The 16,237-nt window shown below is 48.7% G+C and overlaps 1 protein-coding gene across 2 annotated transcripts; it reads left to right on the top strand.

Moving 5' to 3' along the window:
* The first annotated feature begins 19 nt into the window (after positions 1 to 19).
* Positions 20 to 14,933, top strand: LOC133399539 (transketolase-like). Of its 2 annotated transcripts, XR_009768226.1 has the most exons (15): positions 20 to 325; positions 1,650 to 1,767; positions 2,419 to 2,532; positions 2,876 to 2,973; positions 6,759 to 6,950; positions 8,357 to 8,475; positions 9,158 to 9,354; positions 9,618 to 9,782; positions 9,898 to 10,054; positions 10,379 to 10,509; positions 11,506 to 11,589; positions 11,994 to 12,087; positions 12,163 to 12,285; positions 12,895 to 13,063; positions 14,266 to 14,351. XR_009768226.1 is itself a non-coding variant. In XM_061671107.1 (14 exons), the coding sequence occupies exons 1-14, from the start codon at positions 219 to 221 to the stop codon at positions 14,451 to 14,453; spliced, it is 1,887 nt and encodes a 628-aa protein (XP_061527091.1). In that variant the 5' UTR covers positions 23 to 218; the 3' UTR covers positions 14,454 to 14,933. The 2 variants fall into 2 exon arrangements, 1 of the variants encoding a protein (XP_061527091.1); XM_061671107.1 differs by lacking the exon at positions 12,895 to 13,063 and having other exon boundaries at positions 23 to 325; positions 14,266 to 14,933.
* Positions 14,934 to 16,237: the final 1,304 nt, after the last annotated feature.

Consider the following 16,237-nt stretch of genomic DNA (forward strand, 5'->3'; position numbering starts at 1 on the left):
CTGCTTTAGCGATTGGGTTGGATGAGCCACATTCATAGGATTAGCGTGCTCACACGCCCCCAGCCCACCCTCACGCGTCTCGCGTCTGTCACCGCTCCGGACCCCATCGTCTCCTTTTTAACCCCTGCAGTCGACCATTGCGCACGCCGGACCAATTTATTTTGTATTTTTTTTTTTGAGGGGGGGGGGGTGTTAACACTTATTCGCCCGGGTACAACATGGAAGACTACCACAAACCGGACCATCAGACTGTGCAGGCGCTGAGGAACCTCGCCAACCGGCTCCGGATCAACTCCATCAAGGCGACCACTGCAGCGGGCAGCGGGTAAGAGCTGAACCTGAACCTGAACCTGAACCTGAACCTGAACGTGTGCGTGACGCGCGAAAGAAAAAGCACAATCCGAAATCTCCAATGCTGAAGAGAAGACACCTGCATCAGAGGTCAAATGCGTGCAGATATGCGTAAGGGGTCATTCGCACAATGACACAGATTGTCTCGAGTTGGCGATCGCGTACTTGTGACTGTATGGGACATAAAACACAATTGATTGTACGTCTTATTGGTAATGTTGCGCAAAATCCGTTTCAAGTGTTCTGCATGCATACGCTTGATTATACATTGTGATGCACTTTGCATGACTGCGTTGCAATGCATGGTGGCAATTTGCGTCCCCAAAGCCAATCGTGAGGTCATGTTTCTAAAGCGCGGTTGTGTTCAGCCTCCGTCGAAAACTCCATGAGTGGAAAAAGAAAAGATAAAAAAAAAAACAACAACGACCTGCGTAACGGGTTACTCTTAACCCGAATGTAAAAACAATATTGCTTTATTGATTTGATTCATAGCTACGTCATATAATTATGCCCCCCCCCCCAAAAAAAAAATCATCTATTTTGACTCCCTGCATTGATGACAGAAAATGTTTGAAGTAATGTTTGAAGTAACTAACAATGACAATTCGCAATGTGGGATCTTCGCGATCTGATCCGCGTCGGTGTTGGGTTATAGAAGGAGGAGGAGGAGGAGGAGCGGCGGAGTCCGGTTCGGGGCCGTCGGCGTGCCCGCTGTTCAGTTGAAAGGCCGAATGGCGCTGTCACGCGGGTCCCGATGTTGGCACGCTGCGGTAACTGCGGCGTCAAGCGCTCGGGGTGACGTTGGACTACATGCACGTAGACTTTCAAACATTTGGAATGTAAACTCACCAGTTGTGTTTGCCTGAATAAAGGCTCATTTCTCACCGAATCAGTCCAAAATGTTGGGTTTCCAAATGAAAAGCAATGTACACTTCCTGGTCTACTTTACGATTCTTATTTTTAATGATGAGCAGGCGGAATATTTGAAGGCGGTGCATCCCTTTTGCCGTTTGCTCCCATTTTTCCCTTTCAGGACAGATTAAGCTTTGATGGAGGAAGGCGGCGGTGAGGTATTTGTGGCACGTTAGAGCGCGATAACCTGCGAGATCTAATCTCGAAAGAGGCAACGTCCACAGTACGCGTGAGAGGGAGGCCTCTCCCGACTCTTGACTTCATGTGCACCGGCATGAATTAACCCAGTAAACGCACCATTGGCGCCGATCCTTTGTCCGTTTTGCGCTGCAAATCACGAGGCTGCGCTATGCCACATCTCGTTATGTCCTCTTCTTCTCTTCCAGCCACCCAACATCATGTTGCAGTGTCGCAGAGATCATGTCTGTGGTCTTCTTTCATACCATGAAGTACCGACCCGAAGAGCCACGCAACCCCAACAACGACCGCTTCGTCCTGTCCAAGGTGGTGCCGTTTGTCCGCATCGAGCGAACGGTCCCCGTCCGATAAACAAACGCGCAAAATATCGTTTGTACTTGAGATCTCCTTCCATCAGGACTCTCGTCCGGCATGTTTTTATCAAATGGGGCGAACAAACTCTTTTCCCGACGTCGAGCCGCGAGCCCTTTTCACACACTTGACCTCTCAAACTCCAGATGTTGTTGTCATTGCGCTTGTTGGTCACAATGCATTCCAAGAGTACTTTGGAGCGTGCTCGCGGTAGTTTTGAACGGTCGTCGAGTTCTCCATATTTGATCTTAAACCGCAGCCATCAAATGTATCAAACTGTTTATTTCTGCGTTGGTCCTCTCAATTAGGAGAATGCATCAGAAAAGTTCAAAGATGCCTGGCGGGAGAAAGGCACTTCATGATTAAACCATATCAATCGGACCGTGACGCTATTTCCTTCCTTTCTTTCATATTAACATTCCTTGAAATATTGCAATTCCAAATTTCAACGGTACATTGAACAAGACTTGAACTTTGGGGGGGGAAATTGCTCATTAAAGGAAATATATTTCCAATGCCGAAATTCTGCGGCCTCATTGATAAGTTGGCAATTGTGGTTCCTCCCATAAGGTAGCAGACTGTTTGACCTTTGCGTCATCTGTCCAGGGTCACGCGGCCCCCGCGCTGTACGCCGTGTGGGCGGAGACGGGCTACCTGAAGGAAAACGAGCTGCTCAACCTACGTAAGGTCGACTCCGTCCTGGAGGGTCACCCCGTCCCGGTGAGGAACCTGCACGAACTTCTTCTCTCTGTCCATTTTCGACCACTTGAGGCTCACGGGCCAATTGGAGCCTGACTTGTTCTCAGTCAGTCAGAGCGCAAACGGAGACAACCAACCAGTCACATTCACGCCTACGGGCGATTTAGAGTAACAGAGATGTTTTTGACATGTGGCAGGCAGTAAGCCGGAGTGTAAAAAAAAAACCAAAAAAAAACCCTGTGGGGAACATGAAAACGCCACACGGAAAAGCATATTTTCAATGAATGGAAATTCTGGCTAATGTCAAAATGTGTCTTTTTACATTTTCTGCGTGTTTTGACTCCGTCGTCCGTTGCGCCGACAGAGGCAGCAGTTTGTAGATGTGGCCACCGGTTCTCTGGGCCAAGGTCTGGGGGCTGCCTGCGGAATGGCCTACACCGGGAAGTACTTCGACGAGGCCAGGTACCCTGCGCCGAAAGCACGTTCATGTGACGAACTACTCGGGCGAGAGGCAGATCAGGCCCAGGCTTACAAAGTTTGGAGAACGCCGGCAACTTAGTCTGATTTTAGCCGGGTTATCATCTCGCAACGTCATACCGGCTCCCAAATCCCGATTCGATGCAAATTCTGTTGACTTTCTACCCTGCACCCAGCGCAGAGCTAAATTTGAACACCGACGGCGACGGTCGCCGAGGCTTGAGTCCGCGTAGCGTAACGGATTCAGATTGACAGCAGCCCGTTGAGGTGACGCGACGTTTCAGCCTGCGGCGTGGGAGCGAACGCACCTCGACGGGTGCGCCCAGAGGCGACGTCTGCAAAGCCGACCGTCCGCATTCACGCTGTCGCTTTGATACGAAATGTCCGAGATTGCCCATTTCGTGTAATTCACGCTCGGCACGTCCTCCGCAGCTAATTATGGGGTGGCTCATTTTGATCAAAAATCAATAAGATTGAGAAGCATGGAAGCTGAACTTTACATTTCAGTGGCATTTAGTTGCTAAAGGACTGAAAGCAGCGCATCTTAAAGACAATAAAGTGTTTAGTTGTTGTTGTTTTTCTTCGGCATGTCACATCGGTGTGCGGAACGCCGTAGTGTGCGCTCGCTCTCTCCGCGTGCTGTGAGCACGCACTTGTTTCTGCTCTAATAAGCACACATGCAAGAGCTCCCCCTCCACGCCGCATCCATCTCCCCATCTGCTTCACTCTCCTCAACACCTCCCGAAAATGGAAATGTACAAACCGACCCCCACCTTACTGTTTGCTCCACCGTGTGTGCATTAGGCTGCATAGGCTTGGCCCCCTGTGACGCTCAGAGCGGTTAACCCATCGCTCTAATTCGAAGCGGCACAAAGGTTCCAAACTCCCAAAATAGGCTGCGACCGCTGATTTCACGGCGGATCGATTCGATTGGCTAAAAGGACGTTAGGAAATCATTGTGATGCTGCGTTGGCTTGTAATGAGGAGAATAGAATATTTTTTTTTTTTGTATGAAGTCAAGGGTTTCACGCCCTGTAACCATGTGGGCATCTCTGCATGTCGTTGCCACGGAGACCCCGCATCACCTGCTTCAGTGGTCCGCAGCCCTTTATAGGTCAAGGAATTGCATTTGGCAACCTCCAGTTTGATGCCACACACTTCCAAATTAGACAGGAGAAACATTTGTTTTCTCCCAGCCAATCAGCAACACTGGAATGATTCATAATGTTCTGGTCAACCATTATTATTTATAGAATATTAACTACTTCAATTCCAAACAGTTTTGTAATTCTTTTTTTGTCATTTCTTTTTTTTTTGTCATTTCTTTTTTTGTTTTGTAATATAATATGATCATTTTCTGGGGTTAACATTTTGAATTATCTTCATAAATGCTTGTCTGGGGGAAAAAAAAAAAAAAAAAGATATTTGGGAATATTTCACTAAAGTTGCCGAAAATGAGTCTTACAATTGACCAAAGCGAGGGTGTGTTTGTTGGAGAAATAGAAAAAAAAAACATACCCATGAATGAATGCAGCAAAAATGAGATCGATGATGCTGCAATAATCTGCCATAATGAATGCACAAATATGAGATTATTGCGTGAAACACACACAGGTGACGGACTTAAAAATAATAGCCAATTTAAACTGTTACCTCAGGCAAATTTGATTAGATTTTATATTTTTATTATTTGCTCATTTATTTTCTTTTATTTAAAGTTTCCATTATGGCAAAAAAAAAAATAGTCTTAAATTCTGCGATTCTGCATTTAAAAAAACAAAAACAACAACAACAAACTTTTTGTGCTACGATAATGGTAGAAAAGTACGACTTACTTGTTCATTGAGAGCAGTGGTTCTTAACCTGGGTTCGGCGAGGCAGTCGCTGGGGTTGGACGGAGGACTCGACCCACGCGCGCGTGCGTCAAAGCCTTTTTACGCCGCATTTTGAATGCCGTGCGAAACGCAACGCTGCGTCAAGGTGGGCGTTTCCCATTGCGGCGCTGCGCCTCCAGAATCCGACTCAGAATCGGAATCGGAATCATCTTTGTTTGAAAAACACACACGAGGAAGTTGTCTCCGGTAGTCGGAGCCGCTCGAGTACGACAACAGACGGTCAATTGACACAGGACACTTCAGTCACTGAGCAGTAAAGGGTTGCTAGTTATCTGGTAACGCTGGTACAATTGTGCAAAAAGATGCAGAGTCCTTGTTGGATTTATCTTGCCCAACATTATAAAAAATAGACACAAAAGGAATGAAGACGCTGGTTTCTTTTACTCATGAGGAGGGCGCATGGGAGATTGTTCAGGTTACAGCCTCTCAACACGCTCGAAACAATCTCTCCCGTCGCTCCTGCATTGATTTGAAAATAGGGAGGTTTCTAAGTTTACGAGACATAACGTACTAAGCTACAAGACACAACACACTAAGGGGTAGGGTTTCAAGGTGAAAACATGGCACCTGCCACGTCCTTCTCTCAGATGATTCCTGCTGAGTCATCTTCTTGAAGGCGAGACATCTTTCTTTCTAAACATTGTCCATAATACTAATGCAAGCTAAGCAAATAAATGATAACTTCTACAAAATATATCTAACAGTCCTCTAGAACTTCGAGCCGATTCGAATGACTCCTATTGCAATGAACATTGTGCAAAAGGCGCCGAAGCTTCAAGCGAGTTGAAATACGTTGTTCTTTTGTCAACTATCTTTATTGAACAACATTTCAATGATGCACTTGAGTCGCTAGCATTGCTGCGGCGTCGGACAGCGCATCCGATCATAAAAAAGAGCGGGATTTTCCCGGATTGTACAAATAGATTTTGTTGTGAATTTTCACGACGAAGTCCGTTCCTCTGCCGTGAGAGCGGCACTCGCCAAGGGGGAACGGCGACAGCAAACGGCAAACTTCACATTCACTCCCCGTCCCGTAAAAAAACCGAACATTTTGTCCTTTTAACACGACGATTTTGTGTGCAACCGATGCGCGGTTCATCTCGCGCGTGACCTGGATGACCGAGAATCGACACAGACCGTCAAATAAACGCCAACCTGTTTTGAGTTTGAAATAAAGGATATTTTATTGGTCAGATCAGGAAGGGTTTGGTGAGCTCCAGATGAAACTGGCAGGCTTCCGTTTCTCAAACGAGGTTGACGACCCCTGATTGAGAGGGAAATGAAATGTTTTGGTTGTTTTTAATACACGCATTCCATTGAAAGGAGGGAAGGCCCTGGAGCGGTTCTTCCTTACTGTTGCTTCGAGTGCACTTCAACTAACGTCCCTCCGTCTCATTGCATCCGCCTTCGTGGAATTCCTTCTGGCTCATCTTCTCTTTCTTCCTTTAGCTTCTGTGCCGGTTTGCCGTCCCTTTCCGTGTGAGGTCGGAATGCGGAGTGTCTCTGCCTATCCGGCGGCTTCAATGAGAACGTGCCTATTTGACCGGAAAGCTGTCGGATGTCGTTAGTGTGCGGGAGCGGGGACGAGGACCGAGGATCAGAGCGCGGTGGTCACGTCGGGCTCGATCTGAAATTGCTCTCAGGAGGGAAAGGTGCCGGTAGAGACTCCCTCGCCGGTCCCAAATGAGCGCTAACTAGAAAAGAGAGCGTGCGATTCCCAGCGCGTCGACGCTGCTGCAAAAACTAGAATAGAATTCCAAATCCTCACACGAGTGCCGTTCTGATCTGAAAGAGCCGCTCGGTGCCGTCTCATCTACAGTTCTGGGTTATTTAGGCCGCACGCGCTTGTTCACGTGGGCGTTTGTATGCGCGCAGCTACCGGGTCTTCTGCCTGCTGGGCGACGGCGAGCTGTCCGAGGGCTCTGTGTGGGAGGCCATGGCCTTCGCCTCCTACTACCAGCTCGACAACCTAGTGGCCATCTTGGACATCAACCGGCTGGGCCAGAGTGACCCGGCGCCTCTGCAGCACCACGTCGAGAAGTACCAACGGCGCTGCGAGGCCTTCGGGTGAGTTTGTCGCAGACGGGATCTCCGAGAGCTCGGAACTGTGATGCGGTAACGGTGCGTTTGTACCAGGGGGGTTCTTTCTTTTTCTTCTTCGTTTTCATTTTATTTTCACACCTGAAAACAATACTGAGCTCTCCAAGTACCGCAATCACGAACAACGTTGAAATACAGTCGTGTAGCAGGCCCAAGTGTTCATATTAGGTCCTTCCATCCATCCGTTTTCTACCGCTTATCCGAGGTCGGGTCGCGGGGGCAGTAGCTTTAGCAGGGACGCCCAGACTTCCCTCTCCCCGGGAGACTTCATCCGGCTCTTCCGGGAGGATCCCGAGGCGTTCCCGGGCCGGCCGAAGGACGTAGTCTCTCTCGGCGTGTCCCGGGTCCTCCCCTGCCCGGAACACCTCACCGGGGAGGCGTCCGAATCGGCCATCGGTCCCCGGCCGGCCACCTCGTCTGGCTCCCCTCGATGCGGAGGAGCAGCGGCTCTACTCTGAGATCCTCCCGGATGACCGAGCTTCTCGCCCGTTCTCCGAGGGAGGAGGAAACTCCTTTCGGCCGCTCGTATCCGGGATCTCGTTCTTTCGGTCACGTGACCGAAGGTGAGGGGAGGAACGGAGATCCACCGGTAAATCGGTGCAGGCCCGGCCACCGGGGGCTCGCCTTCGACCCCGACCTCCGGGCCTGGCTCCGGAGGGGGACCCCGGTGCCCCGCGTCCGGGCAAGGGAAAACCGAGTCCGTAGTTTGTCGTCCTCGTCAGGGGTCTTTGAGTCCGTGCTCTGTCTGGTCCCTCGCCCAGGACCTGTTTGTCACGGGCGTCGAAGCCCCGGACAACTTAGCTCCTAGGATCGTTGGGACACACAAACCCCTCCACCGCGAACAGGTGACGGCTCAAGGAGGGGAAATGAGGTCCTTATTCCTGAAAAGTTTATTTTAATCCACAATAACACGAAGCGCAGTTTGAATTTGAACAGTCAAAATGCACTTCAATATGGGAAAAAGAAAAACTCTCCTTTTAAATAATGATTCAACGAAAATGTTACTGCGCACATGACCGATGCCTTAAAACAAACTGCTCTCAAATATGAAATGCAACTGCGTTGCACTTGAAGTTTAATACAACTGAATTGTCTTTAACAAACGTACTGTCCCGGGTTAAAATAAAAGATGAAGCCGCTGAAACGTTTCACCGTCTCAAGAAATTAGAATATTAAATGTGGAAACAATATAAATGAGTTCTCCTGTAGAAATGAGGTAGAACTGGCCTCCCGTGCGGACTGAATGCGTTTCGCTTCTCGAACTGCACAACTGAAATAAGGGTTTCCGCCATATTCGAAGTGATGGCGATGCACCTGTATAATTCCGGTTGCACAACGGACGTCGACTAAATCCAAACGCTGTTTTTGCGCAGGTGGCATGCCGTGATTGCGGACGGGCACAGTGTGGAGGAGCTGTGCGAGGTCCTCGGTCAGGCCCGCCACCGGCCGCTCGCCATCATTGCCAAGACCGTCAAGGGCAAGGGCATCCAAGGTAATATTGGACAACTATTTTAACGGAGGAATTATCGATACCAATTTAACGGGAGACTTTGACCCCACGCCATCCCGACTCCCCTTTAGCTCTTGCTTGCTGCTAATCCCCAAGGATGTGCAGTGTACGCGGACATGCGTGGCCCATTGTGCTTAGGTTTTATTATTATTATTATTAACCAGGGGAAGGTGCATATTGTGTGTTTGGGGGCACCAGAATGTGGGGAGAAGCAGTTGTCATAACATTCCGAGGGTGCGGGCCGCACGATCGGAACCTTTGACCTTCGAGGCGGCCTGTTGTGTCATCCTGACTTTCCCGCGCGAGCCGGCCTACGTGTAGACAAAATCCGGCCTCATTGTTCGGTACGTCTGCACAATAGAACGAAAATCCAATACAAGCGCTACATGTAAAAAAAACAAAAATAATAATCATGTGCCTTTATAAAGACAAATGTCGCCCTTCGACCCTCATCGTTGTCTGAGCAGCGTAGAAATTGAATAATGGATCATTTGCATGCGTGTGGAACTGCGCTGCCACATACTAAGAGGTGTTCCTAATGTTGCGGTTGCCTTCATAAATGACACACGACGGTCCCAAAGTACGACGCCGCGCAGGCCGAGACTCCTGCGAACGCGGAGCGCAACGGTGACGCGACGCCACACGCGTTTGTCTTCCGTTTCAGCGGCCGAGGATAAGATGGGCTGGCACGGGAAGCCTCTTCCCAAAGACGTGGCCGACGGCGTGATCAAGGAGCTGCAGAGCCGCATGGTCAGCTGCAGCAAGCGCCTCTATCCTTCGCCGCCCGGCGAGGACGCCGCGCCCGTCAGCTTGCGCGACGTCCGCATGCCTAGCGCGCCGAGTTACAGACCCGGAGAGAAGGTAAGCGATGGCTGTTCCCGTGGAAACGCACCGAAATAGATGAGAATCGATGGCTGTCATTCAGTGCGAGAGTGAATGAAAGCGCAGTTTGCTTACAGTCACGTTGTTTTCTTCAACACGTTAACAATTTGACTTGAAAAAGGCGAGACGAAAATTGCCATCGGCGTCTTTGTCAAAACGGAGCAAGAAGAGCAGCAGCAGCGATGTGTCCGCCTTTTCCCGCTGCTGGAGCAAGTGTCGTCCGTGTGTCCGTCTGCGAGCAGGTCGCCACCCGGAAGGCGTACGGCGCGGCTCTGGCCAAGCTGGGCCGCCACAACCAGCACGTGGTGGCGCTCGACGGAGACGCCGAGAACTCGACCTTCTCCGAGCTCTTTAAGAACGAGCACCCCGACCGCTACGTGGCGTGCTACATCGCCGAGCAGAACATGGTATGACGGGCCCGGAGGCGAACGATTCCAAAATGAAGTCCTCGGACTTTATTCGGGCAGGCATTTTGGAGGTTTACCGAGCGAACGAAAGGCCACTCTCGCGTCCCTCCCGCAGGTGAGCGTGGCGACGGGTTGCGCCGTGCGGGACCGCAACGTGGTCTTCGCCGGCACCTTCGCCACCTTCTTCTCCCGGGCCTACGACCAGCTGCGCACGGCCGCCGTCTCCGAGAGCAACGTCAACCTGTGCGGCTCCCACTGCGGCGTCTCCGTCGGTCAGCCCGTCGCGAACTAGTTGCTCTCGTTTCCCAACATTAGCTAGCGTTTGCTTCCCGAGAACCCTCCGCCCGATCCTCCCGTCTTGTCGCTTTCTCTGTTAATGACTTCGACCACCTCCTCTTCCTCCGGGTCATCGGCACCCACCCTCCCCCCGTGACTCGCGTCCCCCTCGCGAGTCACGGGGGCGCTCCGATCCGTTCCCCCGCCTCCTTCCCTTTCACCTTCTCCTCCGCGGGTATTCTGCATGCTCACCGCCCCGAAACGCAGCCTTGTCTGCTGCAAATCTGTGAGCTTCACTGCGCACGTCCTTTCACGCGCAGGAGAGGACGGTCCCTCCCAAATGGGTCTGGAGGATTTGGCCCTGTTCAGAGCCCTTCCCGGCGCCACCGTCTTCTACCCCAGTGACGGCGTTTCCGCCGAGAAGGCCGTGGAGCTTGCCGCTAACACAAAGGTACCGATGATCGGCGCACGTACGGTTGGGTTGATTGCAGCACGGATACAATACAATACGGTAACGGACCGGACGAACGGTACCGACTCGCCCCGCCAGAGCGCTTTTCCGTTGGCGTGCGAATGCGAGGCGCGGGACTATTGATAGCGGGCGTAGGCAAACGTTGGTGTCGTGCCAGGTCAAATGTAAATGTCAGATAATTTTGTCATTTTGTTTTACCGGTAATGATAGATAATAATTCATTTGCGTCATCTATAATTAATTCGATTCATCATTTGGTCAAATAAAAGAATTTCAAAGCATACCTCAAGTCGTTTATCTTAATAATAAAATAATAGTTCATTCACATTTTGACATTTGACGTATAGTTAGTTCCGTTATGATCGATGAACCAGTTATTTAAGAAAAAAGCATTTAAAAAGTCAAAGTATATGTGACGCGTATTTTTTTTAATGCATTATTTACAATTAATCGATTAATGAAGTATTGAAAACCCGATAAAACATTTTGTGATGAATACATCTTAAATCCCCGTAAAGTAAAAATAAATGTCTTGTCAAACTGACACACAATAGAAAAGAGTTTTGTTACCAAACCTGCCAAATTGAAATGATTTTAAAAAAATGTTTTTTTTTTTTTTTTTAAAAAGTCTCTAAAAATCGCGAAAAAGCAAGCTCTCGTCTCCGCTCTCAGGCGCTGTGGGCGCGTCCGCCGAAACGACGCCGCCCTGCTCGACTGTCAATCAAATGCCACTACTACGGCGAGCATTCTGAATGACACGAAATGCGTAACCCTTGGGAATTGAAATAACGATTGTGTAAATTGCAATATTTTGACATACAGACGAAGTACAAATATCCGATTCGAACGATAGCGGAAACTCGGCTCCACTGAAATAAACGTACAAATGGATGTTCATAGCGCAATTAGCGGTTAGCGCGTCTGGTTTTTTGTCTTCTGTCCTCAAATGTGAGCGGTGTGTTTCCCCCCACGCAGGGTCTGTGTTTTATCCGAACAAGCCGCCCAGAGAACAACATCATCTACAACTGCAATGAGGACTTCCATGTCGGACAGGCGAAGGTTTGGAGCGGTTCCTTGTCTCTTCGTGACCTTGAAAAGCAACACGAAATGTCTGTTCGGTTCGTCCAATGGTCTTCAGTATTTGCTGCCATTTTCATGCAACTTGCTACTAAATCTTTTGGTGCACATGTTGCTTCTATGCATTAGTTGTCCAACTCGCAGCGACAGGAAGTTATGAAGTACAAAAAACGTTCTCACTGTAATTTTGCAGGTGTTTGTACTGGAGTATTTTTTCCTGATGACTTTTGACTTTAACGCTACCTATACATTTGAAATAGGACAGCTATATTTTCTTTCTGGAAGTATTTGACGGCTACTTAAGTACAGAATGTGAGTACTTTCTGCCAAGCAGAACGTTGTGTGTTAATATGGAGTCGATGCCTTCATTTTGGCTTCCATCTCAGGTTGTGTACAAAACCAACGACGACCACGTGACCGTCATCGGCGCGGGCGTGACCCTCCACGAGGCGCTGGCGGCTGCCGAACACCTGAAGAAAGGTGCGGGGAACCTCGTCGTGTATTGCGCACGTGTGAGAACACCCACACGTCAATCGTCTCCCTTCTCCTCCGCAGAGAGAATTCACATCCGTGTGATTGACCCGTTCACCGTTAAACCTTTGGACGCCAAGACCATCATCGACAACGCCAGGGCCACCAGGGGGCGCATCATCACCGTGGAAGACCACTACTATGAAGGTGAGGGCTGCATTCAGTCGTTCGTGAGGCTTGTGACGTCGTCCACTTTGACGCGCCGTCTTTTCGACAAGGTTGGGAAAAATCGATCCCGTCCAGAATGAGTCCTCTAATACTCGCCGAGTTAGGTCTCGCGAGATTTGACGAGGTCTCGCTGTGTCCGTTTTATGCCGTGTCAGAGGCGTCTTTTTGCTCTAAATATCATCCAAATTCAGATTCTTATGCATTGCCCCCTGCTGGACTGGAGTGGAACAGGCTCACCTGCAAGCTTATGGTTCCCGAATAAGGATACAAATAGTCTCTGTAGCGCCTGCCCGCCCATCACGGGTGAAATTAAACAACCGAGTCGATCTTCACTCGATTGCTTGTTCCTCGAGATGTCTGCGAGCGAGCCGTTCTGCGCTTCCGCCCCGCTGTTACATTACAGTGGGGCTAATTAACATAATGACCACGCCCACACTGTTTTTCAGGCCAAGACTTGCCAGTTAGGCTGGACTGAACTGAACTGGGGGCGGATAGGGTCAAATTAGCCAGTAACAGCCTACAATTTGCACCGCCATTCAAATGAGCCTCAGACATTGCAAACGTGTAGTTCCATACATGTCTATGCAGTTCCACCCTGACTTTCCCAGTAGAAGTTGCTGGAACACGGTCTCCAAGCAGCAAGCATGGGGAAGATTACGCATCAGCTCGTGAATGGGATGGCTTGAAGCGGAACCAATGAATCGAATCCTAAAGGTTGAGATGAGGCTGCAGACAGGAATGTGTCTTATTCTTGCGGGTGAGGAAGGCGATACGGTATGTCGGTGGGGGGATGGGAGCTGGGAGCTGGGAGCTGGGGCGGCCTGTCAGACCGTCTTAATTTCCACTTCGGCCTGTGGGCCCTCGCCGACCTACATACAGTACCAGCTCGATGCGTTTACGTGTCCAAAATGGCGTCCGTTGCGCCCGTGCGTACTTTAGCGGGCTATTATTAGAAGCTGGTAAAAGGTGGACCGGACAGTTCCTCTCGTGTTACGCTAGCCTCGATGCGAAGATAATCGTCAGCTGTGTGCACAACATTGTTCGATCGACACTGCACACGCGATCAAACAATGTTGATTCCAAGACACGATGCCGCCACACAAATGCGTTCCGTTAGGATGCCGCGTGAACATTTATTGAGCTTCGTTATGTTCTGACCTCGGGCCTCATCGGATTCAGAAAAAAACTAACTAAAGCTCAAAGGTTAATATTTCATATTGTTATGCAGAATTCATGTAAAGACTCAGGAACCTTTTTAATAAATACATGTTGAACGTATACATATTTGAAAATAGATCAACCAATTCGTGAAATGAATAAATTCTTTTAAAAAATGAATACATTTCAATTAAGGAATTTTAGTTACAAAAAAACAAAATCTCCATTATGTAACAAATGTAATGTATATGCTCCGTGTGGCTGATAAAGAAGGGGGTGTCATACTTTCCAGGTAGCACGTCTCAATTTGTCACTGGGGATGTCGGTTACTTAAAGTCAACAAAGAATTCTGTCTAGTTAGTAAATATACTTTTTGTGACGTTTTTGTTCGGTGCTGTGCCGTGAGAAAAATACTCTATGTGCGTCTTGGCTCAATAAAGGTTGCGAAACATTTTAAAAACAGTTTCAGGGCACATTTCCGCCCGCGGCTGACCTTGGCCTCGGAACTTGATGCCAGTCTAACGATCCTGCACCATAAAAGAGATGACCGTCCGTCCAGCCATCCGTTTTCTGAGCCGCTTCTCCTCACGCGGGTCGCGGGCCGCGGGCGTGCCGGAGCCTATCCCAGCTGTCGGCTACAGCTCACGCCCAGACACTCACGCGCAGACTTGCCGACGTCACCTCTTAAAGGCACACTACGATACATCATACAGTATTGTGCGGGAAAGAAATGTGAAGCGTTTCTTAAGTTTTGCGCAAACTGACCCTTTTACCGTCAGTGTTCGCTCTGGTCCCGGACAGGTGGTCTCGGCGAGGCGGTGTGCTCGGCGGTGGTGAATGAAAGCGGCTTCGGCGTCCACCGCCTGGCCGTGTCGCAGGTGCCTCGCAGCGGCAAGCCCCACGAGCTGCTCCAGATCTTCGGCATCGGCCGCGACGCCATCGTTCAGGCCGTCCGCAAGGTGCTCAGCGGCGCCTCCAATTCCAAGTGAAGATGAGGATGAGTGGAGGGGCCGCCCCGTGAAAGGGAACTCTGTCTTCTCTCCATGATGACAGCAAACATAAGGGGGATGGGGGGCTTCTGGCCCACTTTACTGAAAAGCCCCTTTACATTCCAAAATAAAAATCTGTGTCATTGATGTTGTTTTGACACCCTAGTCCAAGTTCTGCTGGCACACACACACGCCCATCTAGAAGCCTTCCCCGTGTCCCAGACAAAGTCTTGATACTGCTGTCGTGCCCACGTGAAAGTGTGTTTTGTTTTTCAATCATTTGTGTGGAACTCCTCACTTCTAGGGTGCTACGCCACACCCACTCTCACTTGTAACCCCCCACCCACTAGTGACAACGTGGTTTGTTTCAGAGCACTGACTGGTTTTGAACCCTTTTTGGCCCTCGCTTGCGATGAGACACCCTCACGCCAATAAAAGGTTGCTTTCTTCACTACACGTGTCTGCCATCTTTTTGCAGTCCACAAACATCATCGTGTCGTGTAGTGACAAAACCGGTTTCAAATAACACAAAGAAATAAAGCACAGTGAACTCTCACATTTGCAAAGTCACACTTATTTGCTATTTTTATGTTCAAGCCCAAAGCCACGTCTCATATACAAATATTGCTTCGGCACCGGTGGCATCTTGTTGAATGGAGGGGAGGAGCTTCATTTTTCTCCACCTTTGGTGTTCTGCACCAAAATTCTCATTTTAATCCCCCTTCCATTTTCACCCAAAAAATGTGAAACCGTTATTTTGAATCGACCAAATACGGTTCCTTCTGCTATTCAAAAGTAATGGGTATTTTTACAAACCAATGTAGCCCTATAGCATAGCAGAATCATAAGCAGACTATTTTGCAGCAACATAAGTGCTTCCTGTGGTCAGAATGTAACCCAAAGGAGATTCCACTGTATTGTGCAGCTGCAACACACTTCGCAAACATTGCGGACATCACGTCTGCTGCTATATTTCTGCATTAGACGTTATACTGTTGTTTCAATAAGTTCCAACAGAAAAAGCTATGATCCGCACTTCTCCTGAAAAGAAAAGAGCAAGGGCCCTAGCAGTGAGCTTTGGGGCGCACCTGTGGTGAGGCTCCAGTTTTCCGACACATACCGGAGGTATCGTCGGCGAGTCGCTGCTAAAATGGGAATGACATAAAAACTCCATAAGCAACAATATGACTTCGTTCACTATTAAAAAAATAAATAAATGTTTGTAGGCGTCTTTCTGCTGCCTAAACTTCGAATATAAAGAGCCCAGCTCACTGGTCCTTGGGAGCATGGTAAAAGCCCACATCTACCCTGTGCTGTGCATATTTTATAACCGTTAATAATTGAAAAGCCTTTTGAAATATTCATACAAACTTCAGCATGGGCGTTTGCTATAGCTCCACGACTGGACATAGCATTCATGCTTTCATTCAGTCACGCTGGATTTTGTAATCTACTGTTTCCATATTGACATTACGAAACTGTCAGCTCCATTTCATTTACATCATACAGTACACAATCATACAAACTATCAATTCATAATGAGTGATAAATGATTGCCATCCACCTAGTTGTAGGAACATTATTTTGGTAATTGTCTCTCAACCACTGTTTAAAAAAACCTTTGGTACATAACACATTTATGTTTAACATTTTATTTCATACGGCCTACTTAAAAATCTCATACATTTGTGTGGGACATTTTTTTACATTTTTCCAGTAGATTTTAATATTTGTACTTTTGTGTACTATTTTTTTTTAATATTTAACAAATCTGTGGTATATAT

This window comes from Phycodurus eques, chromosome 1 (genome assembly GCF_024500275.1).
Source record: "Phycodurus eques isolate BA_2022a chromosome 1, UOR_Pequ_1.1, whole genome shotgun sequence".
NCBI classification, from domain to species: Eukaryota; Metazoa; Chordata; class Actinopteri; order Syngnathiformes; family Syngnathidae; genus Phycodurus; species Phycodurus eques.